At 42.5% G+C, this 21,989-nt stretch overlaps 1 protein-coding gene across 3 annotated transcripts in view; it reads left to right on the forward strand.

Annotated features, from left to right (window-relative positions):
• SQLE (squalene epoxidase) overlaps window positions 1–21,989 on the forward strand; it is a 28,943-nt gene that overhangs the window by 446 nt on the left and 6,508 nt on the right. For all 3 annotated transcript variants that reach the window (XM_081324710.1, XM_081324709.1, XM_081324711.1), the window contains exons 2-8: window positions 665–1,771; window positions 8,051–8,297; window positions 10,941–11,121; window positions 12,660–12,756; window positions 18,328–18,441; window positions 18,907–19,078; window positions 19,680–19,775. In XM_081324710.1, the coding sequence (XP_081180836.1) occupies window positions 1,487–1,771; window positions 8,051–8,297; window positions 10,941–11,121; window positions 12,660–12,756; window positions 18,328–18,441; window positions 18,907–19,078; window positions 19,680–19,775 (1,192 nt within the window). In that variant the 5' untranslated portion in view covers window positions 665–1,486. The remainder of the gene's footprint in view (window positions 1–664; window positions 1,772–8,050; window positions 8,298–10,940; window positions 11,122–12,659; window positions 12,757–18,327; window positions 18,442–18,906; window positions 19,079–19,679; window positions 19,776–21,989) is intronic.

The raw sequence follows: 21,989 nt of genomic DNA on the forward strand, positions 1-21,989 counted from the left end.
TGGCTGGGGAATTCTGGGAGTTGAAGTCCACGCATCTTCAAGTTCCTAAGGTTGGGAAACGCTGTTTTAAAGCCTCTGCCTGGCTGGGTCAAGTGCGGGCTTTTTTTATTTTTATTTATTTTTATTTTAATCCCATTTATATCCCGCCCTTCTCCGAAGACTCAGGGCGGCTTACAATCTAAGAAGCACAAATCAATGTGCTTAGCAATAGCCTTCATTCTATGTATATGCCTGCTTATTAGGGCTTTCACACACACCCCAAGCGGCATTATTACAAAGTCAGCTTAATTGCCCCCAACAATCTGGGTCCTCATTTTACCTACCTCGGAAGGATGGAAGGCTGAGTCAACCTTGAGCCTGGTGGGATGCGAACCTGCACTTTGCTTCCCATCCATTCCTATAAATGCCGGGCTTGCTCATCCACACCCCCCCCCACACACACACTCCCCCCCTTCAGCTTTGGACTACCTTTCCATCATCCCCAGCCCTCGTGGTCAGGAACCTGGATGGGACCAGCCCCGGGAGGGGGGGGGAGACTGATGGAATATAAACTGAGGCTTTCCATCTGGGCTAGAGGGCTGGCCTCACCCGGTTTGAATGACAGCTGTTCTTTTGTTTGTTTGTTTGTTTGTTTGTTTAAATCGAATCTCTGTTTTTGTTTCAGGATCTTGTGAAGCATTTAGAAAGAAGGAAGGGAGAAAAAACAACAACCCCGTCATGATGGACTGCAACACTTTTCTCAGGCTGGCTTGACTGGATGTTTGACTTTCTTAAAACACCCACAGGGACAGGCAGGTTATTTTAGCTGCCACTCTTGGTGAACGAAGGATCAAGCGCCCGAAAATTTATACATAAAGGTGCGTCCATTATTTTGACAGAGTATCTGCACTTAGATATTAGGTTTTTTTCTGACCAAAAAGGAATTTTGAATCAAATGTGTGGTACTTTACATTACTGAAGTTTATGGACATAGGCGAAGGCATTTTGAGAAAACGTGGCAGGAGAAGTTTCCAGCTTATATTTATGCTGTGCAATAAACGCCTACAGTGTTCTTATTAAGCCAAACTAGTGATCCTTGAAAGCTGTGTTTGCTCAAACTATCCTTTGATTTCTGAAACGGTACAAGAACCTTCTTTATTCTTAAAGCAAGCATGAAAAACTGTATTTGACAGTATTCTTCATAGCCTCTGCTAAAACAAATGTTGGAAACCTGTGCCCTGAAGGGCATATTGTAGTTTTATACAGTACATATTTACACACATTGTTACATATATTGGTTAGATTGTGGCTAGCAATCCCAAGTGGAGTAGGACAAGCTTTGTGTCACAAAGCGGTTCTTTGGGAAATACAGCTCTCCTACAAACGCCTTGAAGTTTCCAGATTGCTTTGACTCTGTGTAAGCTTTCTTATACATGCCTTTTTTATCTTTATAAAATCTTTAAACAATTTTCTACATCTTTGGACATATAAAAGCAGAGCACTCAAAATGTGGACTTTTCTGGGCATTGCTTCCTTTATCTACGTCTACAAAAAATGTGGAGATTTGCTAAGTTATGCCAACAAGGAGGTGCTCATTTCTACGCTGGTGTTTTTTTGTCTTGGCTTGATGCTCTCTTATTGGTACCGATCGTGGGGACCCCAACCGCAGAATAAGCAGCAATCTCATTGTGGAATGTTTTCCAGTTTTCTTGCTGCCTTGCCATTTGTTGGCTTTTTCTGGACTAAATCCCATGCTGATTCTACGGAGAAACTGCAGCCAAAGACTAAAAGGGTATGTTGTTTTATTTGAACAGTTTAAAAGAGAATAGTCTTACAAATTTGTGTTCGAGAAGGCTTCTCATGAATTTTATTGCAAAATTCAAATTGAAGAACAGATTTTAGATGATTTTACTACTATAGAGTAAGGGACGCGGTGGCTCAGTGGGTTAGGACGCTGAGCTTGTCGATCAGATGGTCGGCAGTTTGGCGGGTCGAATCCCGAGTGCCGCGTAACAGAGTGAGCGCCTGTTACTCGTCCCAGCTTCTGCCAACCTAGCAGTTCGAAAGCACGTCAAAATGCAAGTAGAAAAATAGGGACCACCACGGTGGGAAGGTAACAGCGTTCCGTGCGCCTCTGGCGTCTAGTCATGCCGGCCACATGACCACGGAGATGTCCTTGGACAAGCGCTGGCTCTTCGGCTTTGAAACGGAGATGAGCACCGGCCCCTAGAGTCGGAAACGACTAGCACGCATGTGCGGGGGAACCTTTACCTTTACCTTTACTACTATAGAAGTATTCACTTATATAAATCTTATAAACTTGAAACTTTATGTTGAATTTATAGAATGTGTCTCAGCTATATGATTAGCATTTCAGATTCCAGCCAATTATTTCAGCTTGCTAGGATGAGGGCTACAGTTATAGAGTAACAGGTACATTCTTTTGAAATTTCAGTTATGTACCCAAAGCTGCTACTAGCTTACCTATTTAAATTCACTTGCAAGTAAGTCCCCTTGGTTGAATTTTACCTTGGTGCAAGGGTCCCCAACCCATGAAACCACACCTGCTCCATTCAGCGCAAACACCTCTCCACGGAACCAGTCCCTGGTGTCCAATAGGTTGGGGGCCACTGCCTTAGTGTGTTTTAAATTATCATTCAATATCATGCATTGTATCAATTCATTAAATTATGGTTACATAAACCATGTATGTCTGTGTGTGAACACAGCCAGTATTTGAAACTAAATCTAGCCAAGGTTTTTCCCAATGTGATTTTCTCCGGATCAACTAGGATGACAATTCTAGGGGGAAAAATGTTTCTGGGAACTCTAGAACAGGGCTTTTCAACCTTTTCACCCATTGTACTACTTTTAGGATATGGCAGCATCCGAGTACCACCAGTCGCCTAGCAAGGTGTCAAAAACTTGATGACCCCCCCCAAAAGGAAAAAAGTGAAGTACAGGTAGTCCTCGACTTACAACAGTTCGCTTAGTGACTGTTCGAAGTTACAATAGCACTGAAAAAAGTGTCCCCAAGCCACAGCTGAGCAAGACACCTGTCTGCTTGCCCGGCGGCACTCTTCCTCCTGTTCGAGGTTTTCATTGTTGTGAGCATTTCTGTTGAGGATTGGCAGCGGGGGTGAGGTGGGGGGTGTTTGTTTTATTCCCCCCCATCTGCTGGGTGGTTGCAGCAGGTTTTGGTCACTTCACATGACCCTGGGACACTGTGACAGTCATAAATATGAATCAGTTGCCAAGCATCTGAATGTAAATCACAAGACCCTGGAGATGCTGCAACATTCCAGCTGATCGGCACTTCTTCTGGGCTCAGCAGAAGCACCAGGATCAGCGCTGAGCTCCAGCTGGAGCCTGGCGCTGATCCTGGTGCTTCCGCTGAGCCCTGACAGACCTGCAGCTCCAGCCGTCTCTCGCTCAGGCTTGTGCGTTGCTGCCACTCCCCTCCCCCGCTACCACTTTTCTAGGATGGTCGCATACCACCTGCCAGGTGCTAATGTACCACAGGTGGAACCCGTACCACTGGTTGAAAAGCCCTGCTCTAGAAGTTGTCCCAACATATCTGAAGGATGGAAGGGACATGTGATTCCCACATTATTTACTTTAATGTAACCTTTCCTCAGTCTCTTGGCTTCTAATTTTCAGTGTACACTGAAATTTAATTATGGATGATAGGAATTGCAAGCTAGCTCAATTGGTTAGTGCTAGAGAAAGAAAGTCCCATGTGCAGGTAGTCCTTGATTTATAATCACTCATTTAGTGATGGTTCATAGTTACACCTATATAACTGATGCAGCAGCCCCATGGTCACATGATCAAAGTTTGGACACTTGGCAACCGGCATGTATTTACGACTATTTCAGTGTCGGTGTGTGTGTGTGTGTGGTGTCATATGATTCCTATTTGCGACCTTCTCATCTGACAAAGTTAATGGGGAGAAAACCAGATTCACAAATGCTCAATTCACTTAACAGCTGCAGTGATTTGCTTAACAATTGTGCAAGAGTTGTAAAATTGGCCAGGACTTAACTTGCCTACCAGTTACCATCCGATTGTAAATTGAGAACTACTTGTACTTTCACAACAGCTCTTAAGTATACCCTTGACCGAAGAATCAGTACACTCCTTCTATCTGGGATGGTTGTCCTCTTCCACCGAGCGCGCAGCTTCGGGAGGGACGCACATGGAGGGGTGAGGGAGGAAGAGGACACCCGCCTAGCCAGCCAGATCAGCCGAATCAACCCTGGCGATCAAGGGGGTGACAGATGTCGCAGCCAGATCGCCCTCACATCCAACAGCTCTAAGTGAAGAAGTCTTGGATAGCAGAGGAGAAAAAAAAATACCCCTTTAAAGGCCCACAGGAGCATAGCTAGTCAGGGCTGTCAACCATGATGAATAGTCAACTGGCTGTTCTTGTCTATTAATAATAATAATAAATAATAAACCTTTATTGTCAAAATACAACATGTGTACATTGAGATTAGCTGAGCCTCCCCCCCCCCCGTGCTCTCTCCCCCCAACACACAGTGACAACAAACCCTCCATCCCACCACACTATGTGAACCAACTACACCACACACCGGCCTCCCAAGTCAATTCTGCATAAGATTATGTCCCATTTAAAAGCCTAACAGCCCACGGATAAAAGCTATTTTTCAGCCTGTTGGTACGGCTGGCTATATTCCTATATCTCCTACCGGATGGTAGTAAAGAGATACCGTCCAGGGTGTGAGTCATCCCTGAGAATCTTCCTCACTCTTCCAAGGCAGCGAGCCCTGGCGAGGTCATCCAGTGGTGTCAGGGGACAGTCCATGATGTCTTGTGCTGTGCTCACTACCCTCTGTAATATTTTCCTATCCGCGGCTGTCAGACCAGCATACCAAACCACAATACCATACGAGAGGATGCTGTCTATAGTAGACCGGTAAAAAAGAGTCATTAGCTGTTGTTCTACCCTGTTCTTCCGCAAGATCCTAAGAAAGTGAAGCCTCTGTTGGGCCTTTCTAGCCACCTGAGTTGTGTTAACTTTCCAGGTCAGATCTTCACAGAGGTAGACTCCCAGAAATTTAAAGGAGGAAACTCTCTCCACACACATTATATGGGTGTAACAGTTACTGCATTAAGAGCAACAAAACCTGTCATGTTTCAGCACCCTTGTAAGTCCATCTGTAACAAGCGCATTTTAAAGTAAATTCAGTCAGTAAATTTGTAATTAGTGCACTCTAGCAAAATAACTTTTTATCTGAAGTGCTGAAAACTAAATACAGTATGGCAGGAAGCCATTCTTCATTGCTTTTGAATTTATGAAAAAAGTTGTATTTTTACATGCAATGTATCTATTCTACCACTGGCTGTCCTTGTTGCAGCCACTTGTATTTTGAGTGTGCCAGTACACTGTACGTAGTTCTAATTGGTGAATGGGCAAAAAATAAATAAATGTTCGCTTTCTAAGTTGTGTTTGGTGAAAGGTACTGGCTAGATGGAACAGTGTCAATACTTGGGAGTAAATGACTTTGCTTGCATATGTGATACATTAACCAGATGTGTCAAATTGATTGGTGCTGTGCTCTTACCATTAGCAGGGAATGGTGCATTGGTATGTTTAAACCTGGTGATCTAGTTTGCTCTATCTTAGTAAAAAGTTATACAAGTAGATCTTGACCTACAACCATTCGTTCAGTGACTGTTCCATAATGTTTAAAAGTGGGAAGGTCCTGAGAGTGAAATGTTTAAGAAATACTGATTTAGAAAATGTGGGATAAAGCAAAGAGGCTTGAATTTGATTGCTGAGTGTTTATATGATGGAAGTAAAGTGTGCTTGAAAATGAAGGAAACGCTTAGCAAATGGTTTGATCCTGAGCAGGCAAAAAACAAAAAACAAGGATGTATGATGGTCCCTTGGGCATTTAATATATTTATCAGTTAAGTTTAAGAAAACCTTATGATGTTAGAACTGTCCTGGTTGGGAACATGAAGATACATGAATTTTGCTATGTAAATAATGCCATGTTGTTGACTGAGAAGCTGAATGATTTATAGCCCATTTGAGATAGAGCCGGTGATAGATAAGAAGTACAGATTTGAAAATTAATGGCAGATAATTGTGCTTGACAGCAAAAACAGTGAGTCATTGCAAGCTATACACAAATTATAAACAATAGAACAAAACAAAGATCCGTTAGAGAAGTGAAGTTTAGGAAAAAAAAACAGGAGGCAGTGTACAATGTTGCTTATGGCTTTGATGGAAGCAAAGGTGGTTTGCAAGATAAAAAGTAGAGGCTTAGTGAATGGCAATGTAAACCAGTTTTAGCTGGAGGTCCTTTTATTATCTTAAGCCTTTACTTCCTTTGACTTACTGTTGCTTATTCCTTGTTCTGTTCCAGCCTACCACCGGCCCTGTTGGAATGTCAGGGACAACCCCTTTTTATAAACAATAGGCTGGAACTAATCCAACGAAATTTATTTGCAAAAGCTAAACGAAAAAGTTCAAACGAAATTTAAACAAATACAGACCAAGGCTTTATCAGAAGCTCTTCAAACTGTTGCCTTCAGCAACCAGCACCTCCCACACATTCCCCTTTTAAACAGCAGTCTGAAGGCGTGGCTTCTCATTGCCTTCTCCCGAGTTGCCTCATTGCTTTCCTTTGCTCAGTTCTGCTGGATTGCCTCCTGCTCCTAGCGTCCCTGAACAGAGCCAGCTGTGGATTGTCTTCTTCCAGTCTTTCAGGCTCACACAGCTGGGTCTGAGGAGGAACAAGACGGGAGGGGCCTGGCTGAGAGTCTTGCGGTGCATCAGAACCTTCCTCTGACACCAAAGGCTCTCCAAACCTCCTCCTCCTCTTCAGAATTGTCTGACTCAGCTGCCGAAACCACAGGCTGACGCTGAATCACAACACTATCCCGCACTTACTGTTGCTTATTCCTTTTCTTCAGTCTGCCCAACATTGCTTATTTGCATGGGAATAGCCCAAGTACTATTTATGTAACTGCATTGGTTTGAGGAAATAGAGTCTCATAGGAAGAAATATTTGCAAGATACACCCAGTAATATGTTAGAATTCTGATGTAACCAGTTTACCTAGACTTTGAAATAGAAATGTCTGACAAAACAGTATTTGGAATTATCTGAAGCAATCTACTAATCTGATGGCAGATATTCTAAACTTGAAGAGACCAGACTATGCTGTTGTACCGGTGTTCTGAAAAATCTTAATTCCTGACCCTTGAATTGTGAGTGTTCAAAATCAGGAACTTCTGGATTTCTCATATTTCATCCTATTTCTTGGCACTCAAATGCCAGAATGGCCTTACATGTGCAGTGATGTGGTCCTGCAAATGCTGCATTTAGATCAGAGGTCCCCAACTCTTGGGTCACCAGGGACTGGTTCTGTGGAGAGAGGTTTTTCCATAGACTGGAGGGGGCATGGTTTTGTGTGCTGCCTGTATCTTGTGGATGGGGCTTTGCTTGTTTGTGCGGACCGGTTGCTGGCATGCTGCGGCCCGGTACCAGTCCATGGACCGGGGTTTGGGGAACCCTGATTTAGATACTTGCCTCTTTTTATCTGATGCAGGTGCATAAGTCCTTAGGTTGTGGGGTAGATACAGTGGTTATCCAAATGTGTTGTGTCCAAAATACCCCTCAAATACAGTTGCTAAATGTGACATAGAATTTAGATTGCTTTAAACTGACTACTACTACAGTTGTCCTGGAAGCACCAAAGCACTTCTGGATTGTGAAAGGATTGAATGGTTGCCTGGGGGATGCCCAGTTGGGGGTTCCTTTCATGTGGTCGTTAAGTTGTTTCGGCAAAGTGGTATCCATCTGTCTACTCATAGTCACTCACTTTCAAACTGCTGGGTTGGCAGAAGCTGGAGCATGATGTCACCCCGTCCCACGACAGCAACCAAGTCTCAGACGCCAGCCCTGCCGATCGCCAGCCCAGCGTCCTAACCATATGAGCCACTGCGCTCCTACTGAGTGTCGCTAAATCTGCTCCATATTGTATGGCAATTGTACCAGCCTAAGCGCCTTTAATTTGTCTTCTTTCTGACTTAGGATATAAGAGGTGTCATTCCTTCACCTGACAATAGAACAGAAACGGATTCAGCTTCAACAGCCACTTCTGATCCAGAAGTGATCATTGTGGGAGCTGGTGTCCTTGGCTCTGCTCTGGCAGCGGTGCTGGCCCGGGATGGAAGGAAAGTGACGATCCTTGAGCGAGATCTGAAGGAACCTGATAGGATTGTTGGAGAATTCTTACAGCCAGGAGGTTATAACACTCTAAAAGATCTGGGCCTTCAAGGTACATTACCTTTGCTAAAAAACACTTCTTTCATTCACAGATTTTTTTTTTATTTTTTTTTTATTTTAATTCCATTTATATCCCGCCCTTCTCCGAAGACTCAGGGCGGCTTACAAGCTTAGCAGTAGCCTTCATTCTATGTATATGCCTGCTTGTTAGGGCTTTCACACACACCCCAAGCGGCATTATTACATGTGGGAATAATGCTTTAACTGCAAGTTTTTGAAACTCAACTCGACAGCCTGATTGTCAGCTTTTCTATCTGCCTTGTATTCTTCTAATTACAGGTAGTCCTCAACTTAATGACCACAATTAAGCCCAAAATGTCTGTTGCTGAGACCTTTATTAAGTGAGTTTTGCCCCATTTTACAACTTTTCTTGCCCTGCACTTGTTAAGTAACATAGTTGTTAAGTGAATTTGGCTTCCCTCTTGATTTTGCTTGTCAGAAGGTTGCAAAAGTTGACTACATGACCCTGGCACACTGCAACTGTCATAAAATAGGAGTCAGTTGCCAAATGTCTGAATTTTGATCACATGACCACGGGAATGCTGCAGCGGTCATAAGTGTGAAAAATGGTCATAAGTCACTTTTTCAGTGTGTTGCCACACTTTGCAATCACTAAACGAACTCTTGTACGTCAAGGACTACCTGTATTATAAAAGCCAGAAAACAAATAATACCAATAAAACTTCTACTCTGTGTTCTTTCTCCTGTGAACCAAAAACAATTGTACAGCCTAGCTTGCTTGCCTTAAATTCATGGCTCAGAATTAACATTGAAAAAAGGAAAAAAAATCATAAGATGAAAAACCAAGATAGAGAAATCTGCTTGACAGAGGAAAGTTTTTTTAGCTAGAAGAGAAGAAACATGGTTGAAGTTGTGATTGACATTGCTTGTCGGATATTGCCCTTAATGCAGATAAGAAAAATGTGCGATTTTTGTACCTGAACAGAGTGAATAGAGTTTTATTCATGTTTTTCCTGCCTCATTCGGGAACATTTACCTATAAATATTTAGATAAACCTTCCCTGACATCTTTTCTATGCTGTTTCCCCATGATATTGTCTTATTCCCAGGGCACCACTGACATAGTTTAAGTGACCTTTAGCTGTGCAAGTGTTAGAGGCATTTTCCAAAACTGTCCCAAGAAGAACCTCAAATTTGACTTTTCCACCTATTACCCTGAAGGAAAGTTAAGTGCAGTGACTTGAAATAGAGGCAGTAGAGAGACAATAAGGATCAGCAAAGGAAGTACCCCCATACTCAACCAGGTACAGGTAATCCTCGACTTACAATCGGTTGCTTAGTGACCATTCGAAGTTACAATCCACATTTATGACCATTTGCAATGTCCTGCAGTCGTGTGACTGCAAATTATGACTTTTTTTTTAAACCCAAACCTGACATTTACTTCTCATTACCAGCAAAAAAAACCACTCCCATTGCAAACAGTAGGTTTGCTTAATGGCCATGTTGTTCACTGAATGGCCGCTTCATTTGCTTAACATTTGACCACAAAACAAGGTAATAAAATTGAGTGTGGCTATGTGATGACCAGCGTGGGTTATGACTATAATTCCAGGCTCAATTATGGTTGTAAGTTGAGGACTATCTGTATATGCATAGAAGTCTAAATTATATACATTTGCTGAGCTTCTAGGTAAACTGGACATAAACAAATACAGAGAAGAGTAATTAAAATACAGCACAGCGTTTGGCTAAAATAAGTTGTTAAGTATATAGTAACCTAAATGCTGAAGGCTGAAGGAAACTGCAAGGAGATCAAACCAGTCAATCCTAAACGAAATCAACCCTGACCGTCCTTTGCAAGGACAGAGACTGAAACTCAAATACTTTGGCCGTCACATGGGGACTCCTTGGAGAAGACCCCGATGTTGGGAAAGAGGGAAGGCAAAAGAAGAAGGGGACAGCAGAGGAAGAGATGGTTAGAGAGTGTCATGGATGCAATGAACATGAATTTGGGCAGACTCCAAGAGACAGTGGAGGACAAGGGGGCTTGGTGTGCTATGTTCCACGGGGCTGCAAAGAGTCGGACATGACTTAGCATCAGAACAACCACCACCACAACACGCTGAAACAAAGTTTCCCATTCTTTTTCCCTGGGCTATTCCTGGAGATGATTCCTGCTGTTTGCCAGAGCTGTTATGGACATGGCAAACCCAAACTTGGGAACAGTAACTTTTTTCTAGTTCCCTGGAAATTCCCTATTTCCCCTTTAAAAGAACGATGCTTTTTTCTCACTAGAAGTGGAAAAAATTAAAGCCTATGTGGAAAAAAAAGCATTTGACCTTCAACTTCATTCAGACCAGAATCCAAATTGGATTCAAACTCAGTCCTTGTCTCCATTCATACTGGCTGAGAGGCTGCTGTATATTGGATCCTGGTTTTATATCCTAGGGTGGGCAACTATGGCCATTTAATAATCTGTGGACTTCAACTCCCAGAATTGCTGAGCTAGCCCTGCTGGGCTCAGCAATTTAGGGAGTCCACAGTTTGTAAAGTTGTCACAGTTTTCTGCCCCTGGGCTATCCATACCACCAGTCACTGCAGATGTGTGTTTTTAAGATAGCTAGTTCCTCCTCCTAAATCTTCTTCCTATCTCTATTCATTTGTTTTGTAGATGCTGTGGAAGGTATAGATGCTCATACAATAAATGGCTACATCATTCATAATCTTGAAAGCAAGGCAGAGGTTGAGATTCCTTACCCTTGCACAACAGCTGGGCAAGTACAGAACGGAAAAACATTTAATCATGGACGTTTCATCATGGGTCTCCGAAGGGTAGCCATGTCAGAACCCAAGTAAGCATAAGGCCACGTGCACAGTTTGCCTTCTGAAGATGCATCCATCTATTTTTCATTTTAAATGTGCTTTTCTTTTATTCATTGCATTTGTGAATCAACTCTACATGGTTTGGGGTTAACCAGAACAAGCACTTTAAACATCAGTTGGATTGGTTTGTATACGTTCTATCAATTAAACTCCTAGAAGTTATTTCATAAACTTTGTTTCGCTGTTTGAGTGACTCGTGTTACAAAACAGGTTATTTCTGTTGAAGCCTAATTTGCTAACCTGATAACAAAGAATAATTTCTCTAAATTGAAAGTAAAATAAACCCTTATATCTTGTTTCCTGTAAGTAAACTGTCAGTCCAGAAAATGGACAGGATTTGAAGAGAGACATAGGATTCAGAGTACAGTTGGATTTGTGCACTGCATCTGTCAGAAGCACCTTAAAGCAGCTGTGTCTTTCCCTGGGTTCATGTGGTTGCCCTCACACCTGCAGTGCATTCCTGGGAAAGATTTAATTTAACATGTTTCAACAGGTGTTATGTAACTGTTTCAGACACTTAGTTCTCCCTGCAAGTAGCAGTCCTAATATCTAGAAAGGTAACCTTGTTAAATATGGTAGAAAGAAAAAGTGATTTATAGAAAAATCTTTAGAGGATAGGGGCTGACATAGGTTGTCAGACTAGGACAGTATTTCTCAAAGTTGGCCATTTTAGTCCTTCGGGAGAAGGGCGGTATACAAATTAAATTAAATAAATAAATTTTAAGAGGTACAGATTTCAGTTCCCAAATTTCCCAGCCATCTGGATAAGGAATTCTGGGAACTGAAGACCACACATCTTAAAATTGCCAAAATTTAGAAACGCGGTCTAGAAGAATGGTATGTTTTGTGCACTGTAGGAGGACCTGAATGGGGACACATCATCTTGAAAAAGGTCTATTTAGATCAGACCTGGGCATTTTATGGCCCGCAGGCCACATCTGGCCTGTGGGCAGTCCGTATGGCCTGCAGGGGTAGCGGTTGTGGAGGTGGAGCACCAGGGCAGTATTGGAGCGGGAATTGATGCAGCATGAGGGGCGGGGCATCAGCAATGGGGGCGGGCTGGAGGCAACAGCTGTTCCAATTTCTTATTGGCCCCATGGGAAAATTAATTGCCCCCCTCTGATTTAGGTGATTCCTAGAACATACCAACCTGACAGCACATATTCCCTGTCCCCAGATTTTCTTAAAACTATTTTCTTTCACTGTTGACCATTTTAACATCCTTTTCCTTTATTTTTTTCCTTCAGAAGTCCTGTTTTCCTTATAACAGCTGTTTTTGTCTAAGATTGAATATAATTGCATGTTTTATTAATTATAAAGTACTTCGTATGAAAATGAAAATCAAATGTGTAGAAAAAGAGGGGTACAGAGAGAGAATGAATGGATTTTTGTGGTTCACAGATTTCCCTGTTCCTAACCTAGCAAGTGAAACAGAGATGCCCATTTTAGTTACAACTCAATAAAATGTATACCGTGTATGTATTCTTTCAATGTGTTTTTTTTTCAGTGCAAAATTTATTGAGGGGACAGTCATACAATTGCTTGAAAAAGATGAATGTGTAACTGGAATTGTATACAAAGATAAAGAAACTGGTGATACAAAGGTGAGATTCTCCAGCAGTTCTGGTTATTCCAGTGTTCTAGGATACTATTGTCAGTTTAAAACAAGTTGCAATTCTTTTCAGATAGCTTATTACAGTGATGGTGAATGTATGACACACATGTCAAAGGTGACATGCCAGTGTTTTGGGTGACACGCCGGCATGCACCAGCAGCCAACAATAACAATTCTGAAAGCACATCCAATTTGAGCATGATTTTTAGGTGGCCATGTGAGAATGGGGCACGGTCTTGTGCAGCTTCTGGACTGTGCGGAAGTCCTGTGAGAGGCCTATGTGCTCAAGGAGCTTTCAGACCCTCTGAAAATTGCACTTGAATGGACTTTTGTGCAGTTTTTGGACGCTGCAGAGACCGCAAAAGAGCATTCTCTGAAGCCACTTCAAGAACATAAGCCTTGGGCGATCCATTTTGAATGGCAGCCATGGTACTAGAGCTGGTTGAGGCCTCGGACTCTACTTCGGGCCCAGGCTTGGTACTGTCGCTGATTACCGCTGTTCAGAGCAGCCTAGAAGGGGAGAAGATAGAGTTGTTCTGTTTTCCTTGTGCGTTTGTATGAGACGTGCCAAGAAAGTCAGATTAAGCATTTTCTGAATTTTTGACATGGTGAGCCCAAAACGTTTACCATTATTGGCTTAGTAAAATAATAGAAATATAAACCATATTTTGAATTAGGCTGTGGGGTACATAACGTCCAATGGAATCATTGTTAGGGCACTGAGTGTGGATGTCAAGATGTGTGCAAGGCGTAGATTGAGGAATATAAAGATTTATGAGAAAATCACAGGTGAGAAGAATTCAATTTAGAATGAAACATTCAAAAATTATTCCTTCGTGTCTGCCTCACATGCTTCTTTGCATTTCAGGTTGGCCTGTTAAAACCAGTAAGGTACAAGCAGTCTTCAACTTACGACCTTGCCCCCCCTTGCAGTCACATGATTATATTTTGGGCATTCAGCAACTAGCCCACATTTATGGCTGTTTGCAGCATCCTGAAGTCAAATGACTATGATTTATGATGTTTTTTTGGCAAAAAGCACCCATTGCAAAAAATGGATTTGCATAATGACTGCCACAATAGCTTGACAACTGGAGAGAGATATATAATGACTATTGCAAAAAAAAGCTCATAAAATCAAGTATGGTCACATGTTGACCCACTTAACACCTACCATGACCTGCGACTGTAATTATGCGCTAAATTTTAGTTAAAGTTAAGGACTACCTGTAACAGGAGCAAAATAGTTAAGCCCTTGCTAATTGGACCGTCATTGCTTTTAAACTGCCAGAGGCTGCTGGGAAAATCTACAATACTGTGAGTTAAGAAGGAGGTGGGTGGAGGAACAAAGTAGATGAGCCCTTGCTGATTGGACCTTCATTGCTTCATCATATAACTAAAAGTCAAAAACAGCGGTGGTACATTCAGGGCAAGTGCATCTGAGATTCCTTTCATCTCAGCATGTCTGGCTTAGCTCAGTGCAACACATGTTTTGCAGCTGTCTTTTGCAGTACCCTTTTCAAACTGGGAAACTGTCCTATCTGTACACAAATCACTAGTCTACAAGGACAGATTATTTATCTAGGGTCTGTAATCTCTGCTCTTCAAGCAGAAATTAGGTGTCCAGTTCAGCCCTTCTACTCTATTCAGCCTCCGCGCTATCAGCTCCCTCTACCGCAAAGATCCTGCAGGAGAAGGGCAATGTGGACAGCCGTGGGATCTGGCAGGGTGAGAGCTGTGAACCATAAACACAAAAGCTTTCGCTGTGTCCCTGCATAACAGATACAGTGCCCTTGCTGACCTTAATAGGGACATTAAGGAAACAGGTCAAGGTAGCTGTGATGATAACTCAAATAAACAGGGGACTAAGGTCCAAGATGAAAAACTTCTTTTTGACAGGGAGAAGTGGGAATCAGGTATTACACACCAGTCATGCAAAAGGAGAAAGGTACCCATAAAGAGAAGCCACCTTCTAATTGGTGATTCAATTATAAGGGTTGTAAATTTAGGAAAGGATACAGAGGTTTCAAAAGAGGTCAGGTGTCTTCCAGGTGCTACTGCCAGTAGGGACAAGAATCGTATTTTCAAAGTAGTCAAGAATGCCAGCAATGACTGTGATGTGGATGCTATTGTACATCTTGGCACTAACGATCTGTCCCAAAAGGATGTACTCTCTGTGCAGAATGATTTCCAGAGCTTGGGGCAGGAACTCAGCAGAATAGGCTGTAGGCTCACGTTTTCAGAGGTTTTACCAGTGTATAAGGAGCAAAATGGAAAAGGCCAGCGTATAGCAGAATTCAATATGTGGCTAAAGGAGTGGTGTAAAGAAGAAGACTTTGGTTATATTAGTCACGATGTCTGTAGCTGGTCCAATGAAAAAATGTACAAAAGAGACGGTTTGCATCCATCCAAGAAAGGGACTGAGTTACTTGGCAATAAATTCACAGCTTTTCTGAAGGAATATTTAAACTAAACAACGGGGACAGTGAGTTAATTGATACAGAACATCACTGTCCCCGGCAATCTAAGAAAATAGGGGAACTCAGGCACCACACAAGTTATGTAGCAAGTAAACACAGGGTCAGTCATAAAGGATTCAAATGTCTATATACCAATGCACAGAGTATGAACAGGTAAGCAGGGTGAACTATAAATTCAGGTAAATGAGGGCAGATATGATATTGTTGCCATTACGGAAACATGGTGGGACGAAACCCACAAATGAAACACACAGCTAGAGGTATTTAAATTATTTAAAAGAAACAGACCAAACAAAAGAGGAGATGGAGTTGCTCTCTATATAAGAAATAACTTTATCTGTACAGAAATAGAGCACAACAATGATGAAAACTGTAAACTTGAATGCATTTGGGTCAATATAAAAGGGGGGGGGGAGAAATGACATTGCCATAGGTGTATACTATAGGCCACCCAACCAAACAGAGGAAATAGATGAACTTCTTGCTAGTCGGCTAACTAAGGTATGTAGGAAGCACATCACAATAGTAATGGGGGACTTTAACTACCCTGACATCAACTGGGAGACAAACTCTGCACCAAGTGGAAGATCAAACAGATTCCTGACAAACCTAGCAGACAACTTTGTCTCCCAAAAACTAGAGAAGGGAACTAGGGGATTAGCCATATTGGATTTAATTCTCACTAACAGAGATAAAATGATAGAAGGTGTTGAAGCCACAGGAACCTTGCGGGGAAGTGATCATGCAATATTGGAATTCAACATTCTGGAAGCACAAGCAATAGAACACAGTCAAAGTAGAGTCTTGGACTTTAAAAGAGCTAATTTCAATAAACTTAGAGAGGGCTTGGGAAGGATTCCATGGATGAGAATTCTAAAGCGGAAAACAACTCAAGAAGCTTGGGAAATTTTGAAAAGTGAGATAATAAAGGCCCAGTCTAGCACAATACCAACAAAGAAGAAAAATAACAGCTCTCAAAAGAAACCAGCATGGCTGCATAAAGAACTCTCTGATAAATTGAAAGATAAAAAGGACAAGTATAGAAAGTGGAAAGAGGGGCACATAACAAGAGGGGCACATAACTAAGCCAAAATATCAGCAAATAGCCCGTGCCTGCAAAGATGAAGTAAAGAAAGCTAAGGCTCAAAATGAACTAAGGCTTGTGACCAAAGTCAAAAATAATAAAAAAGCTTCTTTCAACATGTAAAAAACAAGAAAAAAGTTAAGGAAATGATTGGTCCGTTAGTGGGGGAAAGTGGCAAGAAGGTGACAAGCAACAGGGAGAAAGCAGAACTATTTAACTCGTTTTTTGCATCTGTCTTTACACAAAGGGAAAAAAACAGTCCAACCTATCAAAAACAGTGCCATAAAAAATAGAATAGAAACACAAGATAGGGAAGAAAATGGTAAGTGAGCACCTGTCCAGCCTAGACAAGTTCAAATCACCAGGACCAGACGGATTACACCCCAAGGTTCTCAAGGAACTGGCAGACCTGATCTCAGAACCACTGAACTATATTTTTCAAAGATCCTGGAGCACTGGGGAACTACCAGAGGACTGGAAGAGAGCTGATGTAGTTCCCATCTTCAAAAAAGAAAAAAAAATGGATCCAGGTAATTATAGACCTATCAGCCTGACCTCAATATCTGGGAAGATTCTGGAAAAGATAAACAATGACTCAGCGAGCACCTAGAGGTAAACAAAGTCATTACTAAAAGCCAACATGGGTTTGTCAAAAACAGATCATGCCAGACAAAGCTTATTGCATTCTTTGATCAGGTGACAAAATTAGTGGACCAGAGGAATGCTGTGGATATAATTTACTTGGACTTCAGTAAGGCATTTGATAAAGTAGATCACAAATTACTACTTGATAAGATAGAAAAATGTGGGTTAGACAGCATCACCACCAGATGGATTCGTAGCAGACTGACAGGCCGTACTCAGCGTGTGGTCCTCAATGGAACTGCGTCTACATGGAAGGAAGTGTGTAGTGGGGTGCCCCAGGGCTCTGTTCTGGGCCCAGTGCTCTTCAACATCTTCATCAACAATTTGGATGAGGGGATAGATGGGGAACTGATAAATTTGCAGACGACACTAAGCAGGCAGGAATAGCAAATACTCCAGAAGACAGGCTTAAGATACAGGAGGATCTGGACAGACTTGAACACTGGGCGCTATCTAACAAAATGAAATTCAATGGTGAAAAAAGTAAGGTTCTACATTTAGGCAGGAAAAACCAAATGCACAGGTATAGTATAGGTGGTACCTTGCTCAATAGTAGTTACTGTGGTATGGATCTTGGAGTCCTAGTGGAGAAATACTTAAATATGAGCCAGCAGTGTGCTGCAGCTGCCAAAAAAGCCAACACAGTGCTAGGCTGCATTAACAGAGAGATAGAATCAAGATCACGTGAAGTATTAATACCACTTTACAATGCCTTGGTAAGGCCACACCTGGAATACTGCATCCAGTTTTGGTCACCACGATGTAAAAAAGATGTCGAGACTCTAGAAAGAGTACAGAGAAGAGCAACAAAGATGATTGGGGGACTGGAGGCTAAAACATATACATGATAGCAGTGTTCCAATACCTCAGGGGCTGCCCCAAAGAAGAGGGAGTCCAACTATTCTCCAAAGTGCCCAAATGCAGGACAAGAAGCAACAGATGGAAACTAATCAAGGAGAGAAGCAACCTAGAACTAAGGAAAAACTTCCTGACAGTTAGAATAATTAACCAGTGGAACAACCTGCCTCCAGAAGCGGTGAATACTCCAACACTGGAAGTTTTTAAGAAGAGACTGGACAGCCATTTGTCTGAAATGGTATAGGGTTTCCTGCCTCAGCAGGGGGTTGGACTAGATGACCTCCAAGGTCCCCTCCAACTCCTACTACTACTTATTCTTATTCTTATTATATTGTGATAATCATCCTCATTTGCATATTAAAAAGGTGTGGGGTTGCATTATAAGGTTCTGCAGCCATCTTACCAATTTTGATTTTGTTTTGAATTATATTGTCAAACTTTAAATCAACACAGATAATTTAGTCCCTATTTAGTTCATTTATTTGTTTTGCAGGAACTCCATGCACCCTTAACGGTGGTTGCTGATGGTCTGTTTTCCAAGTTTCGAAAAAATCTTATCCCCAGCAAAGTTAAAGTCCCTTCCCATTTTGTAGGATGCATTTTGAAGGTAAGTGGCTCCATAAAACATGAAGGATAGTATTATCAGATTTGGATGCTTGCGGTTATTACCAAAGAATAGCATTTCAGGTGTTATCTCTACCCAGCCACGCAAATAATTTCTAATAGCCTCATAAGTTACTGTTGTCGCCCCGTCGCTTATGCATTTTCTTTAAAGCAGTTTAATCCTGCTCTTCAACCCCAGAGTTTCCCAAACTGGCCTGCAAAGAACCATCTTCAGGCATGAGTTGGAAGGAAACAAATTACAAGGGGGAGAAAACATACAGCTCAGTGAAATGACTTCAGTCTGATGATGGTTGTGGTAGAGCCTGTTGGATTTGAATTTTCAGCCTTGTTGAAAGTCTTTGAGCCTTGGGTTATTTGTCAGCTGAAAATTCCTCATTGCAGTCAAGGCATAGAGCAGGAGGGTGCCGGGAATTCTTTTTTAATAATTTTTTTTTCTTTATCTATAAAGAATTCTCCTCAGTTTAAAGCCAATTACGCCGAGCTTGTTTTGGGAAATCCTAGCCCAGTGCTTATCTACCAGATTTCTTCCACTGAAACTCGAGTTCTTGTTGACATTAGAGGTGAAGTGCCAAAACATCTCAAGGAATACATGGTTGAAAAGATTTATCCACAGCTACCAGGTCAGAACCTGTGCATGGGGGTCTTAATATTTTTACTTATGACCACAATGGGGCCAGGAACTTCCATTGGTTTCTCATAGCAGTTGAGTGAGTTGCATCTGATATTACAACCTTTTTTGCTCTGGTTGTTAAAGAAAATCTCTGTGGTCATTAAGTAAATTGTGTGGTTGTCAAGTGAATCCATTGGTTTTGCATGTTGGAAATCCCCTGGGAAGGTTGCAGTGATGATCACAGCGACCGTCATGAGTGTGACAGTCACTTGTAAGTCACTTTTTCATTGCCATCGTAACTGAATGTTTGCTAAATGAATGGTCGTATGTTGAGGACTATTTGTATGTCAGTGACTTGGATAGTAATTTAGGCAGTTGTCTTAAAGCGACCTTGGCTACCTTAAACGAGGAAATTTAAGATGTGTGCACCTCGTAAAACTGTCAAGGTTGAGAAAAGTTGTGTTTCAGCTGAAGCACAAAAGTTGACCGTATCAGGTTCTCGAGAGCGCTTGGTTCTGTTAAGTGTATTTTCTACTGGATCTTGGCCCAAGGGCAAATATTTTGGAACTCATCCTCCACCTTTGCTTGTTTTTATTTTATTTTTTTAACAGAACACATTCAAGAGCCTTTCCTAATAGCAGTACAGAATGAACGTCTGAGGGTCATGCCGGCGAGCTTTCTACCACCTTGTCCTGTTAATAAAGGAGGTTTGTAAGCCAAGCAGAGGATGCAGAAAACGTCACCGTCTTAATGCAGGGGTGTCCAACCTTGGTAACTTTAAATCATGTGGACTTCAACTTCCAGAATTCCCCAGCCAGCCATGCTGGGAATTCTGGGAGTTTATTTATTTATTTATTTATTTATTTATTTATTTATTTATTTATTTATTTATTTATTTATTTATTTGATTTGTATACCGCCCTTCTCCCTAAGGACTCAGGGCGGTGAACAGTGACATAAATAACAGAATGCACAAATACAGATATTGAAAACAAATTAAAACCTAGTTTTGCCTAAATGTAGAAGATAGTTACCTTAATACAATAATTACAACAGAACCCGTCAGAGTTGAAGCCCACAGATCCTAAAGTTGCCAAAGCTGGACACCTTCTGGTCTGATGAAAAGCTTGGGAGCATGGAAGAGATTTGTTTTTCCTCTGGCCAGAACAGAATGCTGCTTTTTGGTGCCCTTTCAGCCAAGGGGCTCTTTTTAAAGACTTCTAAAATAAGGTGATTACGTACGTTTGAATCACAAGGTCTGAAACTGGAGCCTACAGAATTATTGGCATATTTCTTTGCACCTTTTGGCCATTACTAATAAGCTTTCCTTTAGCCTTTAGAGCAATTCTGTTTAGAATTAAGTTGGCATCCTCTCTGTGTGTACCACAGTAAATGTCAGAATATATTTAATAGTAAGTTACAAGTTGGCTTTTGTTGATTAAAGATGCTTTAAAGCAGGGCTTTTCAACCTTTTCACCCACTGTACCACTTTTAGGATATGGCAACATCCGAGTACCACCAGTCACCTAGCAAGGTGTCAAAAACTTGTCAAAAAGGAAAAAAAGTGATGAAGCACAGGTAGTCCACGACTTACAACAGTTCACCTAGTGACTGTTCGAAGTTACAATGGCACTGAAAAAAGTGCCCCCCAAGCCACAGCCAAGCAAGACACCTGCCTGCCTGCCCGGTGGCGCTTTTCCTCCTGTCTGAGGTTTTCATTCTTGTGAGCATTTCTGAGATTGGCAGTGGGGGTGGGGTGGGGTGTGTTTGGTTTTTATTCTCCCCCCCCCCTCTGCTGGGTGGTTGCATCAGATTTTGGTCCTATCACATGACCCTGGGACACTGTGACAGTCATAAATATGAATCAGTTGCCAAGCATCTGAATGTAAATCACTAGAGCCTGGAGATGCTGCAACATTCTACCTGATTGGTGCTTCTTCTGGGCTCAGCAGAAGTACCAGGATCAGTTGGAGCCTGGCGCTGATCCTGGTGCTTCCACTGAGCCCTGACAGCCCCGAAGAAGCACTGATCCTGACGCTTCTGCTGAGCCCTGACAGCCCTGCAGCTCCAGCCGTCTCTCGCTCAGGCTTGTGCAGTGCTGCCACCAGTTCAGCTCATTCCCCTCCCCCGCTACCGCTTTTGTAGGATGGTCGCGTACCACCTGCCAGGTGCCAATGTACCACAGGTGGTACCCGTACCACTGGTTGAAAAGCCCTGCTTTAAAGGTAAAGGTAAAGGTTCCCCCGCACATGCGTGCTAGTTGTTTCCAACTCTAAGGGCCGGTGCTCCATCTCCGTTTCAAAGCCGAAGAGCCAGTGCTTCTCCGAGGACGTCTCCGTGGTCATGTGGCCGGCATGACTAGATGCCAAAGGTGCACGGAACACTGTTACCTTCCCACCGTAGTGGCCCCTATTTTTCTACTTGCATTTTTACGTGGTTTCGAACTGCTAGGTTGGCAGAAGCTAGGACGAGTAACAGGCACTCACTCGGTTACGCGGCACTCAGGATTCGACCCACCAAACTGCCGACCTTCTGATCGACAAGCTCAGCGTCCTAACCCACTGAGCCACCGCGTCCCTTATGAAGATGCTTTACACATATGGTAAAGGCAAAGGAGTTCCTGCGGATTAGTAGTCCATTAGTTGTTGCCGACTATTGGGGAGCGGGGGGGGGCTCATCTCCGTTTCAAGGCCATTGAGACAACTGTCTGAAGATATTTTCATGGTGATTTGGCCAGCAAGACATCACGGAGCAATGTTACTTTCCCATTGAGGTGGTACCTATTTATCTACTCACACTCACCTGCTTTTGAACTGCTAGGTAGGCAGGAGCTGAGGCTAGGATGGGAGCTCACTCCGTCGCGTGGAGCTCAGGTCTTGAACCTGGACTGCCAGCTTTCCAGCCAACCGGCCCAACGTCTT

This window comes from Vipera berus, assembly GCF_964194415.1.
Source record: "Vipera berus genome assembly, chromosome: 3".
NCBI lineage: Eukaryota > Metazoa > Chordata > Lepidosauria > Squamata > Viperidae > Vipera > Vipera berus.